A 14,381-nucleotide genomic window follows, 5' to 3' on the forward strand; every position below is an offset into this window, starting at 1 on the left:
CTTTTCTCCTACTCGAAACTTACTATTCCAAATGTGACTTTCCAGTCTGATTTGAATTTACGGGCGGTAGGGATCAGCAATTAAGTTAAATACGCATAAAATAAGAGCGAGAAGTAAACTATAAAAATCTAAACGGAAGAGTTTCTTCGCGGCAGTCTTTTCGCTTCGTGTCTGGCCTTCTCCCATTCTTTCGCTGTTCGGCGCCGTATTGACCCGGGAGCAGGTGTACGGAGATCCGCTGCATTTTTAACTTTTGTGTTCTCTTTTGTTCCGTCTTACGCCCAAGAAGATGTGGTCGTGGCCTCTTTTTTTTTTACTAGGCTCTGCCCCCGTAACCAGAGCCTCTCCTTTGCCAGCTGTCTTCTCGCAAAAATAACGCCCCCAGCAGCATGGCGGAAACTCGGCCGTAGCAGACGACGATAGCGTCCGTGAGCAGACGACGCCGCTGCCGTCGCACGGTTTGTCGTCTGCTAAAAACCTTTTCTATGCATGATCGATACGACGGAGGGTCGTTTATCGTTCCTTTCTGCTTTTGATTGACAAGGTTCGCGGCTTCGCTGAGGCCGAGTGACGTCATTTACCGATGCCGGTCGCGTTTTATTATTATTATTATTATTGACGCGACGCCCCCTTTTTCCCTTTCCTTGAGAGCATTTACGTCCGCGAGGGGGCGTCTGTCGATTTGTTGTTTTGTTTCGTAGCAGACGACTTTCTGCTTCGCCGGGACGACCGATCGTGTGCTGCTCGCTCGCTTCCGCAGTGTTGTTTTTCGATCGTGGTTTTTTTTCTTGTGTGTATTTTATTTTAAAACAGTAATTTAGCAATTACTTCAATTTGGTTTTGCTGTTCCTTTTCTAGCTTCGATTACACGTGTGCGATCTTGACTCTAAAAATCGAGTACACTACCGTTTGCAAGGTGTCGTTTCCGCGTTTTCTGTTGATAGGCGGCACGGTAGGTGGCGACTATTTAGTTGTAAAAACCTCAAGATAAAATCGGAGATGATATACGGTCAAATTGCCTTTTTTTTAATGTTTTTGCAGATGCAGACACTTTGGGCTCCCCAACGACAGATACCGTCTTGATCGAGGTAAGAATGCATTGTTTCCCGCTCGGGGTATTAACGAGTTTCTATATGATTGGAGTTCATCGGCAATTATTAACTCCGTGGCAACGTATTGCTTCAACGCACGCCCATAAATGTGTGATTAGAAATGGCAGTGTCGACCTTCGAGCAAAAACTGCGAAACGGTGGATCATGTGTTAATCTAAGTTCAAAGTAACGTTTAAAGTTTAAAGTTGTGTATAAAATTTAAAGTAAACGTGGAAGGCCTATAGAATAACATTTTGAGGATTTGAGATGAGCGAACTCGTTGGGCGATAACCTATGGGTGGAGTAGAATGACATTCGGCGGAGGTCAGTAATAAGTGCTTATGAACTTATGACTGGTTTGCTGGCAATGGCAATAATTGTCACGTAGCTCGCAGATAAAGCTTAAAATCTGTATAACTTTCAATACGAAGAAAGCAGCACAAACCGGGGACAGAAGCCAACACGCTCGTCAAACTCATTCGAGTAACTTGCATTTTAATTTAATTTGTATTTTGACACCACGGGACAATTTTCAATTCCTCGACAATTACACCGAGTAGCCGGTAGCAGAAAGACGCCTTGATAAGCGGTTTACATTCGGATAACTCATTTGCAACGAATTTAGGTTGTGTTCGCTGCATCTTGTTTTCTGATTTCATTGCATTTCGGCAGTAACTTACAGCGATTACTTTTTGTACTCAATTTCATAGCTGAATAAAAGTAATTTCGGCGATCGCGGCGTTCGCCGGGTCGGTCTTTTTCGACCTTCCAACACGTTCGACAAGCATGCGCTTATTTAAAAAAAAAAAAAAAGAAAAAAGAAACGAGTTGGCACCGCCTTGCGGGGGAGGGGTGCAGCATGTAAACAAAGTCCAATGTTAAAAACATAAATATGGTTAATTTTACATTGTGTAAGCATTAATAAGTATACTGCAAAAATTTATTTTGCCGTATTTTCCGGGCTATATAGTTGAAAAAGTTGAAATTTTTGGCTGTGCGGACTCTACAGCAGTCTTGTTTTTCAATATCGTTGATTATGACGAGACGGATGGTGTGAACGAAAGAGTGTGTTGATAATTATTTATGTATAATACGAGCTTCTTTGTAAACTAAGAGAGCGGACATTTGTTTTCGTGTTGCCTAAGCACCAGGTGCGGGCCTATCCAAGCAAGAACATTTATTGTTGACCCGGAATCGGGACTATAGCCCGGAAAATACGGTATTGTATAAATATTTCTTTTTTCCCAACATTTTGTCGAACCAGCGAAACATCGAACCTCAGGTTGGAGAAAAGTTCGTGACATCCCTATAGTACCGAACCTTTGAAGTGAAGCCTTTAAAGCCGAGCCTTTAAAAAACGGATTAGAGGTATTTAGGGTCTGGCCTTTCCGGTTTCTATTTATATATATATATATATATATATTAGGCGTACTTCCTTCGGTTTTTATTAACACATTTGTGTTTTTCGGTGACTTTTTGTACATATAAACGCATGCCCTATGCGTCATTTTTTAGCGCTTTTAGTGAATCGAACTTCGATATCTTTATCTCCCATCGGGATTTCATACGGCACGTAGACGCCATTGGACGTGTTCCTTATAAATGCTGTTGTATTTTTATACGTATAAATTCCCCTTCTGTTACGTGCAAAACGCAGCAGACCTCGAAATTGTTTGTGGCCACGGCAAAAACAAAGCTTATGATTATTATCCTTAACCCCAAACGCCAAACCCTCTGGGTAGTATAGACGTCGGCCATCGTGGGCTGTTCCAGTTTTTCGAGGCCGCTCTCGTTGGGCGAAAGTCTCCTCCCCGGGAGATTACTTCCCTTTTTCCGGCTTTCGCCCAGTTCGCCTCCGAGGCTGACCAAATTCGGCTTCTCATTTTTCCTGGCCGAGTCGAGTGGTGGCGACCGTGTCCGAGATTGCCGGTCAGAGTAAACACACACACCGGCGCGGGTCACCGACCCCGGTGTACGTATCGCATGACTCGACTGGATGTACGCTTCACGACGACGGCTCGATGCGAGTTCAGTTGTTTGTTTGTTTGTTTTTATTTGTTTGCCTATTCAGCATTGCATCCATTCGCAGCTGGACAGCAGCTGCTGTGCATCCATTGTTTCCATTCGCCCTTAACGTATGCGCATGCGCGAAAGTGACGTCACGTTACGTGGGGAAAGCGTGGTACTGGCGGCTCATAATATTACTATCTCGGTCCCCTTTTTTTTTAGGCGCATCGATTTTTATGAAATGACAGGGCTGTCGTATTTTCGCGATTTTAAAAGATCAGGCTTACCCGAAATGTGCGTTCGGCAGTCTTTGTGGCTTTGCGCCGAACAACGGCTTGAAGGATATCGTGGAGTTCCAAAGCGTCGGATGCTTCGCAGCACGACGTGAAATGACGTAATCTATTCAGACGCGGATCGCGTCGTCAGATTCCTCGCATAGTGAAGTAAAACCTGCGCCGAAGAAGCGTCTTTTCTTTTTCTGACGAGTTGAGCACGTTTTATGCTTCTATCACTGTTTTCGCTTAGAAACGGCGGTTTTCTTATGTGCGACTTACACTGCAATACTTTTACGTGGTTGTAATCTGTGGCGTTTGAATCAATGCTTAACGCCTGCATTATAAAAATCCATCGACATCTTCAAAACCAGAGACCGAGGAACAAAAAAAAAGAAAACGACACACGTAAATTTTTTTTTTTTTTTTCCTTGGTCTTGGGTTTTCAACGTGTTGAAAATTCACCAGCTTGCCATCCTGTTCCGTTATTTGTGTATACAGTATCTGTATTTATTAGCCATTTAATCATTATTTGAGCCCAGTGTTACCTCGAACCCAATTCTGGTCGTGTAGTGCAAATTTAATATAAATTCTATACTCGTTGTCACCTAAAAAAAAGAAAAGAGCAAGTTTTGCTTATTGGTCATACGCCGTGTGAAGTAGTTTTTAGAATATTTGGTTATCCGAGGAAGAAGCGATACTTTTGGCTTTTGAAACGTGTACGTCTTGATAAGATAACACATATCTAATTTAAAATGCACCTACTTACCTATATCTTACTTTTCCACATAAAGGCATCTTTAAAGTTCTGCGAGCAGCCAAACTTTTTTTTTACTGTTCTTGAGTTGAAAACGAGTATAGTAGAATTGAACGAATATTTGATACTAATAAAATAATATATAGTGTAACAGAACACGAGAAAACGAACTACGTTTTCAGTGGAACGATGTTCGACGCATTTGTTTTTGTTTTACTGCGGAAGAAGCGAGCAAAAACTCCGCAGTCAAAACAAGTTTTATCAACTGGGCGCGCGCGTCGTCTGCTTCGGCGCGCGCGCGCATCACGTGACATCGACGTCACGATCACGTGATACATCCGTTTCCGATAGCCGCGCCCCCCCGCGCTCGCTGCACGCACCACTGCCGGCCGGCCGTCCGTGGGCCTGCGTGCGCTACCCTACCTACCTGTGCTCGTGCTTGCCGTCCTGCTTGCATCCCACTTTCTTGAGGAGCCGCGCGGTACGGAGGTGGGTTTTATTCGACGGACCGAGGCGATGTTCTTTGTGCGCTGTCACGAGTTGGGACTCGTCGTTCTCGTCGTCTCAGCGTCGTCGTCGTCGTGAGTGAAGTGGCATCGTGTCGTGATCTTCGAAAGACCGTGTGACTTTGATCGCGGGAGTTTTTACGTGGACGAGAAGTGTGAGCAACCCCGAGTGGATCGCCGATTAGGAAGAGCGTTTTCGCGGGAGTGATTCACCTCGTCGACGACGTGCGCACTTCCTCATGAAGGAGAAATCGCTCCAGGTAAAAAGGGAAAATTTGCTCTCTTTTCACTTTGTTGCCTGGGATCAGTCGTATCGATCGATTTATTTAACGAAAATCTACGTTAATCCTGTATTAACCTGTACTGTAAAAGTCTGAACTTTTTTTCTTTTTCATTCTTTTTAAGAAATAATTATTAGTCTGATCTCAGAAGACCATTTTTTTTTTTTTTTTTTTTATCGGAACATTGTTGTGTAGCAATATATTTCGAGCTTAGGGCGTTCGCAATCCAAACAAAAAACGGGACGTCGCAATATGGGACGAGTTTGTTATCCCGTTGGACACGAACGGTAAAAATTCGACGTTCGGACGGCATTCTTCGCTGTAGACGAGGAATTCAGCCCGTGCAGTACCACTGCTCGAACGTGCATCACGCAGTAGTGCAACCTTCAGAAATCCAACGCGTTGTCCGTGTTTTGTTGGGTATTTCTTGTGTTAATCCAGCATCTCCCTCCGAAGGGGAACGTCGCCCGAACATTTCAAGGACGGCCGGTGTTTTGAAACGGGTGCCTGCTGGTACCGCTTGCCGCTCGCTTTCAGTATTCATTGAGATAACATCGCGGTCCCGAACGTGCACTCGAACCTCGCTCGCCTTGAATCGAACCCAAAGCCTGTCACTGCGCGTCCTAAAAGTATCATTAAAAACATAATAAAAACGGTTTTGTTTAAGGCTGTTGTCGCACGGGCGATGCATCGTCCAAGAGAGCTTGGGAGGCTTGTTTCTGCCGTTGTATGACGGTCGCGTTGCTCTTGCATCCTTCGGGGAAGCGTTTGACGCCCCCATTTCAAGTCGAAATCTAGGTCGATCAGAATCTATTCACCGCGTTGCTACCGAGGCTCCTGCAGAGTTTTATTAGAGCACGTTTTTTTCCTCTTTTCGGTTTCTTTTTAAATTTTATTTAAGGTTTTTTTTTAATATTTTTATTTGAGCAGTAAATTAACCCGAAGGTTAGTCGAAGTTTGTGACGGAAGTTGCCCAGATTGGGTGAGCTAGCGCTCGGGATGTGTCAGGGACAGATAACGATGCCTGATAAGAGAGAACAATCGTTTTGACGAATCTGACGGTTTTTGTCCTTTTTATCTCGACCTCTGTAGAGGTAGCGCGTTGATTGTGACTGTTTTTTGTTTGTTTTTTTTCCTCTCGTGTTTTTGCTTTGGTCGGAGCGTGGTGAACCTCCGTGGACATTGTGTTCCTACGCATTCTTTTCGGATTGTTCGGAGTTTTGTGGCCGCGATGCGCGTTTATCGCCCAGGATTTTTTAGCGGACGCTCGTGTCGCCCTGTCGTCGATTGCTCCGGATGTCGTCTGCTAATAGTATCGCGCGATATTGGCGTCGTCTGCAACTCTTCGCCCGGTAGAATCTTCGTCTGGTATGTTTTTTTTTTTTTCGTCCGCAACGTACCCTATCCCACGTCTGCTATGCCAAACACGTTGTTCGTCGTCTGCTGAACGTTGTTCGTCGTCTGCTGAACGTTGTTCGTCGTCTGCTGAACGTTGTTCGTCGTCTGCTGAACGTTGTCAGCCGAATTGCGTCCAGTTAGGTCATACGCGAAAGGGACGAGGAAATAGGCGTTCGTGGAATTCCCTGTTCTCGGGTTTTAGCAACGCCTCAGCGAGCGGTTCTCGCGCGAACGAGATCCACAGTGATAGTCGGAGGAGTTGAGAAAATAGCGCACAGGCAGCCATCTTTGTCAGTTCGAAAGCACGCGATGAAAATCGCCGATATTGCTGCCTTCAATCTTCCCTTTGCGTGACTTTTTTTTTTTTTTTTACCTTTTTTTTTGGGGGGGGGGATTATGTGATGGCAACTGGTGGAGGCTGTGACGCGTCTGGTATCGATTCCGTGGCAAATCGAAGGTGTGGGGGCGTTCCTACTCCTAGAGGTCATTATACCCTAAGCATCACTCAACGACCTGTGTTTGTCAGTCTTCTCTTTTTCCCAGTATCGGGATGTTTGTACTGTGTTCAAATACCCCAAAACATTGTTTTTACGAATACATCGGAGCGCAGTTTAGGGTGTGTACGCCTGCAAACTAATACTCCACACTGCGTTACCTAAAATAATAATAATAATAATAATAATTGATAATAATAATGCCCCTGGAAAGGAGGCATGAATTTCCAGTTTAAAAACATTGCCCGTATAATAGAGTAGAGGGTAATCGAGTTACATTCTTTACGGTTACGCAGAATAATGCTCAACGGAGTAACCCTGTGTTTTGGAAGCAAAGAAAACGACCATTCGCAGGTTCGGTGGAAGATGAACCGAGAAAGGTGGCCAGGGCACTCAGTTTACATTCGCATTGGCAATTATAACTATCGCAAACGTAAATTCTTATCGGAAACCACTCGCCGCGCATTCTGTCCGATATACCCGCACTGACTGGGTGCAGAACGACGATAATCCGAAGTGGTATAGAGAAAGGAACACGAGGCAGCGTCGGAACGGCGTATATTTGCCGCTACTATTTCACTTTAAATACTTGGTTTCGAACTTTACCGCGAGTATTTGTCGTCGGTACTCTCTGTCCACCTAGCCTAAGTCTTTTTAGACTTAGGCTAGGTGGCGCAAGCTACCGCCCGTTACAAAGGGAATAGCCATTAACATCCATCCATCCATTGGCCGGAGAGCCCCAAATGGTGTCAGAATTTGCATAGCGAGTACTCATCGCGGGTAAGGGCTGATTACGTTACACGTCGAAGGGCTCGTAAATGCTGACTCATTAGCGCAGCCTGCGTACTCGGCTCGTGAGGGAATTTCGTAGTGACCCGCCGCAGAGCACGCGTACGCAGGTGTGGTCGAGCGGCAGGTTGCGGCATAAAAGTGACACGCTGTGCCCGCGATAGCTTCCGTTGGTGGTGCAAGTGGTGTTGCTCTCCTGGAACAATATCACTTTGTGCGGCCTCCTTGCGCCTGTATCGTGACACTGAAAATGCCAGGCATTGTTCTGGACTTTGGCAATGTTGTGCTTATGGGGGAAGCGCCCGTTTGCTCTAATGCGCCGTTTACTAACGCGTCGTTTTTCAATACGTCGTTTCTTAGCGCCTATCGCTCGTTACAGTAATTTTGAACTCGCCGAAAAAAAAAAAAATTCTATAAATATATTTATAGTAAGGGGTGTCGCGAACTTTTGTCGAACCGGATTTTTAGGTCGAACTTTCGGGGTTCGACTGGGTCGAACCGGTCGACGAACCTTCGAAACTTTTCACCAGATTCGACCGGTTCGACTTTGTGGACAGTGTGGCCAGACCTTGATACAAGCATGTCTAGGTTTGGAGATTTTTTTTTTATGCAAAGGGTTATTTTATTTTATTAACAGTTGCAAATAGAAGAAATCAGTTCTAATCACTGAAGAAGTTAATAACTTAATTGTTTATACACTACTAACTGAAATAACGAATCAGCGCTGCCCTTGATTTATCCCTGAGCCATCATTATCCAATCCGAAGCCGACTGGCCAGCCTGTCGCGCATGCGCAAACGAGTCAAACCTCAATACAAGGTTCGTCGAAAAAAAAAAAAAAAAAGAAGGAAAATGTTTAGCGCGATAATTGCTGTAGACCTGTCTTTATATTTCTGAGGAAATTTGTCTCGTGGTATGCACCAAAATGTTCTTTAAAGCGCACTTTGGCATTTTGCGGAAGCCCGCTTAGGGTACAGGGTGACCAGGCAGTCCCGTTTTGACCGGGCAGTCCCGTTCTTGAGATTCACACGTGCCGTCCAATCATTTTGTCTCGATGAATTCCCTCGTGTCCCGTTTTTGGTGGGAAGGTGCATGGTTGAGAAATTACTACCGAACGAATGGAAGAAAAATTGAAAGACGTAGTTTTATAGATAGAAATATACCGTGAAAGCGTAACCTTCCATAGAGGACAATTTCTGTGGTTTGTTACCATAGACGCGTATACCTGTCTTTTTTTTTTTTTTTTTTTTTTTTTTTTTTTAACGCTACGGAATGAGGATTATGAATAGGCCTTAGAGCGTTCGTCTGCGCTAACAACCCCCGCTGAAACTCGGGTCAGTTCGACTTGCATCGTGGATCGGAACACGATCTGTACGCCATGTCCGTACCTTGCACGCCGATCCAACGTCTGGCGAAGCTGGGCCTTTTTGACGCGTTCATTCTCTCGGACCTGCGGACGTTATGTCAGAGCGACGAAACCCCCCCAACCAGACAGTAGAAAGAAACCCCGCCGCCGTCGCCTTTCTTCGTTTTTTTTTTTGACCCATTGCTTGTCTCGCTTAGCTGGCCTATTCGTTCCGCAGGGAAGCCGGCGGGCTTTTTTGGCGTTCACTTTGAACTGCCTGGCAAAGAGATTTCTTGTTTTCTTTTTGCCAGAGGAAGGAAAAAAAGCAAAAAACAAAACAAAAAACAAATAAAAAAAAAATCGACGAAGTTTTAAACGGGCACAGCAGACGCATTGGGGTCGGGGCAAATATTTATTTTTTCTTTGGGATTTTGCGGGTTTCGGAAAGCTGCATTCTCGAGTGGTCGTAATGGCACGCGTGCGGTGCGGCACTTGACGCTCGGTTAGGTCTTGCGGCTGCTGATTCCGATTTTGTTTGGACCCGTTGATGTTTATCCCCCCCCCCCCCCCCCCCTCCCCCTTTCTTGCCCCTTTTTAATTTTTTTTTTTTTTTTTTTTTTTTTTTTTTGTATACTTGGTGTCAGAACGGCGTGTGATTCGTTTTAGTTTCATTTTCAGCCGATTGCTGATTTGTTTTTCGTTTCGAATGACTAGGATCATGCTCTGCTTTTTTGAAGCTGAGACATTGGTCGGAGTGTTGCTATTCAAGCTAACACCGGGTATCTGAACTCGTAGAATGACACTTCTCAAAAAAGAAATAAAATAAAATATATATATATATATCAGGGTGTCGAACCGGAACCGAACCCAAAACCGGAACCGAACCGGTATTTTTTCCGGAACTGAACCCGAACCCGAACCGTTATATTTTAATCGCGATGAACCCGAACCGGAACTGAACCGGAAAAAAAATAACGGTTACCGGCTCATGTCGAAACGGTTCGGCCACGCGCTGTTGACAATGAATGTGCTATCAATGCCATTTGTTTTTTAAGTGCGTATAGGCACTTAGAAGCTAACATATTTGTGAGACAGCGAACGCTTCTATTTTAATATTTATCTTATTACATCCTTCTGGCGTTGCGTTCGGTGAAGTGTTTTTCATATTTCGTATCTTGTTTAATGAAAACTTCTTTAAGGGTCTAATTTGAGTTACCGAAGGCAAGTTCAAATAAAGAAAGCTGTATTTTCTTCCCACTGTTCCTTCAATTGCTTACACGCCGAGGTGGCGGGATAGTTAGCGAGTTCTACTTGTAAGTGGGTTTGTAAGGAGGTCGCGGATTTTACAGCTACTGCGTCGGACCCAATTAGATGAAGTCCGAATGCGTAAACGTCGGTGGGGTAACCTTTGAGTGCACATAAAGAAACCATTCCTGGTAGAAATCCCTGAACCTTACACTACGATGTATCCCGTTTCGTATGTGCTGATTTCAGATGTTTTATTTGTAATTTATTTTGATGTTGCAATTTGTCATTTATAATTTCCGAACCGGTTCGCGGATCGAATTAATCGAACCGGGACTGAACCGGAACAAAATAAATTTACCTGAACTTGAACCGTAACCGAACCCGTATTTTTTTTCGGTTCGACACACTGATATATATATACATATATATGTACACACGCGAAACTTGTCTTCGCGTCAAAAAAAAAAAAAAAGTTGTGCGCATTATTTGTGGGCAATATATTGTGTCGTGATTGAGCCGGGCACATGCCATGTGCGTGTGTCGTCATGAGGTCACGTGACGTCATGTCACGTGACGGTGTTTTATGACGTCACACGATGTCAGGGGGTCACGTGGCACCCTGCCCTCAAGGTCATAAGCAGATGGGCATTGGTGTCATATCCCAGTCCGGCCAAGCTGTCCCTTGAGCTGGCAGCTCAGTTGGGCTAGGATCTTTCATCCGGCCAGAACACTCCTTTAGGTGCCTGTATTTGACCAGAATCTCCAGTTGGTATGTGTAATGCTCGAGCCTAGAGGTCGAACGTGACAGACGGCCGCTTCTTACGTGGCACTTAGATAAGAAAACACATTCTGCGTTAAAGAAAAAACAAAAACAATTTAGCGAGTGTGTAATAGTCGGAGAGGAGACCTGCGCTCCAAATCCCGGTTGTGCCCAACAAATCAACCTGTTGCGAAGTTGGACCGAACAAAGGGACGTGGTTGCTTGCGACAGTCCCCATTTCGATTTGCGAGCGCTCTTTCTTGCACCGCGTTGCGCTACGATCGTGTATCTCGCGTGTAGAGGCAATGTGATTCCCTCTGTCCAGCGTTTGTATGTGTGTTGTGTGTGCACCGTATTCTTTTTGGGTTTGAGTCCTCGCTGAAGGTTATTTCAAGATGGTACCGAGCTCCTCTACTTCCGAAGCTACTTACCTATATCTAATTCTTTGTCTTCCCGTTAAAAAAAAAAAGAAAGTTAAGTATGTACATAAAATGGCGCCATGAGTTCAAAATGGCCGCTACGTGAATCTGCGAGCTTGCGAATATTCTATAAAGTGGGGCATGACGACGCGTCGAAGCCTCACAAAGGAACAAAACAGAGTTCCTCCGTCTTCCGTTCTGGGAAATTCGCCGCGAATTCCTGAAGGCCTAGCTCACATCGGTCGTTCTGCCGAGCCGGCGTCGGCGCCTGGAAATCGGAACGCGTCTCGCTTTTTAGCGGTCTCGGCGTGTCGCATGACACCGCGGACGAGGCGGACCGTGACCGGCAGAAGACACGCCTGGTGACTTATAACAGCTGTATGTGGGCTCCCCGAGTGGAGTGGGGAACTGGTCTTGTGGAACCGGCGGATCGTTTACCATCGAAGGGGCCGACCTTTTGTCTGCCCTTCTCGGCCCAGCGACCGTGACCCTTTCTCTGCCGGGCTGTTGCTGCCTCGTGGTCCGGCAAAATGACCTTGGCGGGCTGCCGGTGGGCCGCGGTGCGTCGGGTCTTTTTTTCGCGCGTTTTTGGGAAAACACGTGTTTGAGGAACGATCGTGACCTCGAAGCCTCGATGAGGCTCTTACCGATGGCAACAATCGTAGCGATGATACGTGACACAAGCTGGCTGAATATTTGTAGATGCAAAACTCCGGAACATGACGCCAACTCTCGCTTCCCATCGGATATCAGGCAATGGCCAAAGGGAATCGCATCATTCCCGCGGTCTGCTGCATCGGTGCGCGCGACGAGCGGGGTTCCCTTCGGGTTTACCGCACCATGGAACCTCGAGCTTGCCGTGTCATAGCCTCCTCTATACTCGCAAAGCCTGGCAGTTCGACGACGGAGCCATAGGGTGCCCAGTCGCAGATTTGGAGCGCGAGGATCTGGTAGGGCAGAGCATCAAAGAGCCATTTCTTGGGGAACCTGGACGTCAGCGCACAGCTTTGGCAGCGGCGAGGACCCGAAACACACTTGCTCGCTCGGGAGAAATGTGTTTCGGCGTCTCGCCGCAGCGGGGCGTCATTCACGTGGCTCTCCTCTCATCCGTTGTCTGCCGCTCCACCTTTCCCATTTTGGCGGCAGCTTCTCGTGGCGTTCTGCCAGGCTTTGTCAGTATGGAGGAGGCTATGGCCGTGTCCGTAATCTACGCACGCAATCGTTTGCCTTGACATGCGAGTTTGAAACCAATTGTAGCAGAGTGAAACTCGAATCTCTGACGCGCTCGATCTGCGGTATCGGCCTCCCGTGATACGCGAGCTCGTGGTGGGGTTCCCACGTATTTATGTGCTTCTCGCATCGTCTTACGTGAATCTGCAATCTGTGGCATCGGTTCCCGTGATACAGGAGTTCATCGCGAGTTCCCACAGTTCCCGCGTTTTCGTCGCCCACCCGATATTTCTTATTATTTGCCTCGTCAGTGTGGGTGGGCGCTCATACCAGATTTTATAGTATCATATATTTTCCTTGTATTGATGTTTCTTCAAAAGATTTGTCTTGTTTGCAGTCGAGCGACGAAGTGGACATGTCCCTGAGGGCAGAGAGCCCCACAGACAGCGCCCTTCCTCCCAGCGACCGCTGCTCGCCTGTCAACAAGTGGTCAGTTCTATTTTATTTTTAACTTCTTTGAAGGTGGAGTAGATATCGAGTTTGTCTTTTTAATGCGTGAACTCAATATGTGTGCCCTAAGCATCGCAGAAAAACATAGAATCGTGAGGGGTCTTCTTCTAGATTAAAAGCTCAACCAAACATTGTGGCACGCTCCTCTTCCGATATATATCTCAGAAAAGGAATGTGTCGGGTTGTTTGCTTGCGCTTTTAATGGGGAAGTAGGGCACATAGGTTGAGTTCGGATCATCAAAAGACAATTTCAATGTACAGCTTAATGCGCCTTTAATCGTTTTTGGTAGAAACAAACGAGCGTTGCAACCCAGTTACGATAATCGCACACAGTCGAAGCCACGAATTGCTCGAGGAGACTAAAAATAAGGGCGGTATTGGGAATTATGCCATTATTCCAGCTTCACCCTCGTATATATGCGAAACAAGAATAGACCTCGGAAGAGCGACGTTGGTCACGAATAAAAACCACATCAAAATTCAGTTTGAGAGAAAATTCTTCTCATCGAAGTGGTTACGAAGAATGAACTAGACACTTAATTTAGGATATTTTAACCTAATGTGACATTGAGCAGCGATGGAAGTACTGCGTCGTTTGCACCAAATTTCGCCATTAACGAAAATCTGCTACATCTTGCGCAAAAACGTCATTTTTTGCTAAGAATTGCGCCACACCTGCGCCGAGATAAGCTTAAAAAAAGTTTTATTATATTTGGAGAAGCGGAAGGAAAAAAAAAAGTGCAAATATGGATTTCGCGGCGTCTCCACTCAGCATATAGTTCGTTTCGTCTTAGGTCAGGGCACACTCGAAGGCTCAAACGCATGCAACCACAAACACCCAAACTAAAAGCGCGAGTCACGGGACATTCTCTGCACTTGATTGGTTTAGCCGACGAAAGAACACGTGCAGGGAGATAGCGAATGCCACGATGTCGCAGTTTGGTGCTGCGAATCAACCGGCCAGAGCCGTCGATGCTGGGCATCAACCGCTCTGGCCGATCGATGCGCTGACTGTTTGATCGCCGACATCGTCTCCATTTCCAGACGATGTCGTCCCCGTCAGGAACTGAGGGTCCCGAGAAAACTTTGCAAAATAGTTGGATCGCCGCTTGCGGCTACCGCGATAAAAGCGAAACCAGGGCCTGGTACTCCCGATAAGATGGCTCGAGTATCGTGTCTGTCACGTGCCCTCGTTCCGTGGCTGCGAAGTACCGTGGCACCTTCGCCACTCGCGTCGAGCTTCACCGCTTTGCACTGGTGTGCTAGGAGCAGCGGCTGACCAGGGGGAGCGCCTGGCTTAGCGCGATAGGCACGCAAATTATGCTCAAGATTAT

The 14,381-nt window shown here is 46.2% G+C and overlaps 1 protein-coding gene across 1 annotated transcript in view; it reads left to right on the top strand.

Annotated features, from left to right (window-relative positions):
* The window catches only part of LOC8023137 (rab11 family-interacting protein 4A), a 167,315-nt gene that overhangs the window by 133,155 nt on the left and 19,779 nt on the right, over window positions 1-14,381 (top strand). The window contains exons 3-4 of the mRNA XM_042286136.1: window positions 1,042-1,088; window positions 12,935-13,026. Of these exons, the coding sequence (XP_042142070.1) occupies window positions 1,042-1,088; window positions 12,935-13,026 (139 nt within the window). The remainder of the gene's footprint in view (window positions 1-1,041; window positions 1,089-12,934; window positions 13,027-14,381) is intronic.

The sequence above is a fragment of the Ixodes scapularis genome, unplaced genomic scaffold (genome assembly GCF_016920785.2).
Source record: "Ixodes scapularis isolate PalLabHiFi unplaced genomic scaffold, ASM1692078v2 PGA_scaffold6__148_contigs__length_123643588, whole genome shotgun sequence".
In the NCBI taxonomy this organism is placed as follows: domain Eukaryota; kingdom Metazoa; phylum Arthropoda; class Arachnida; order Ixodida; family Ixodidae; genus Ixodes; species Ixodes scapularis.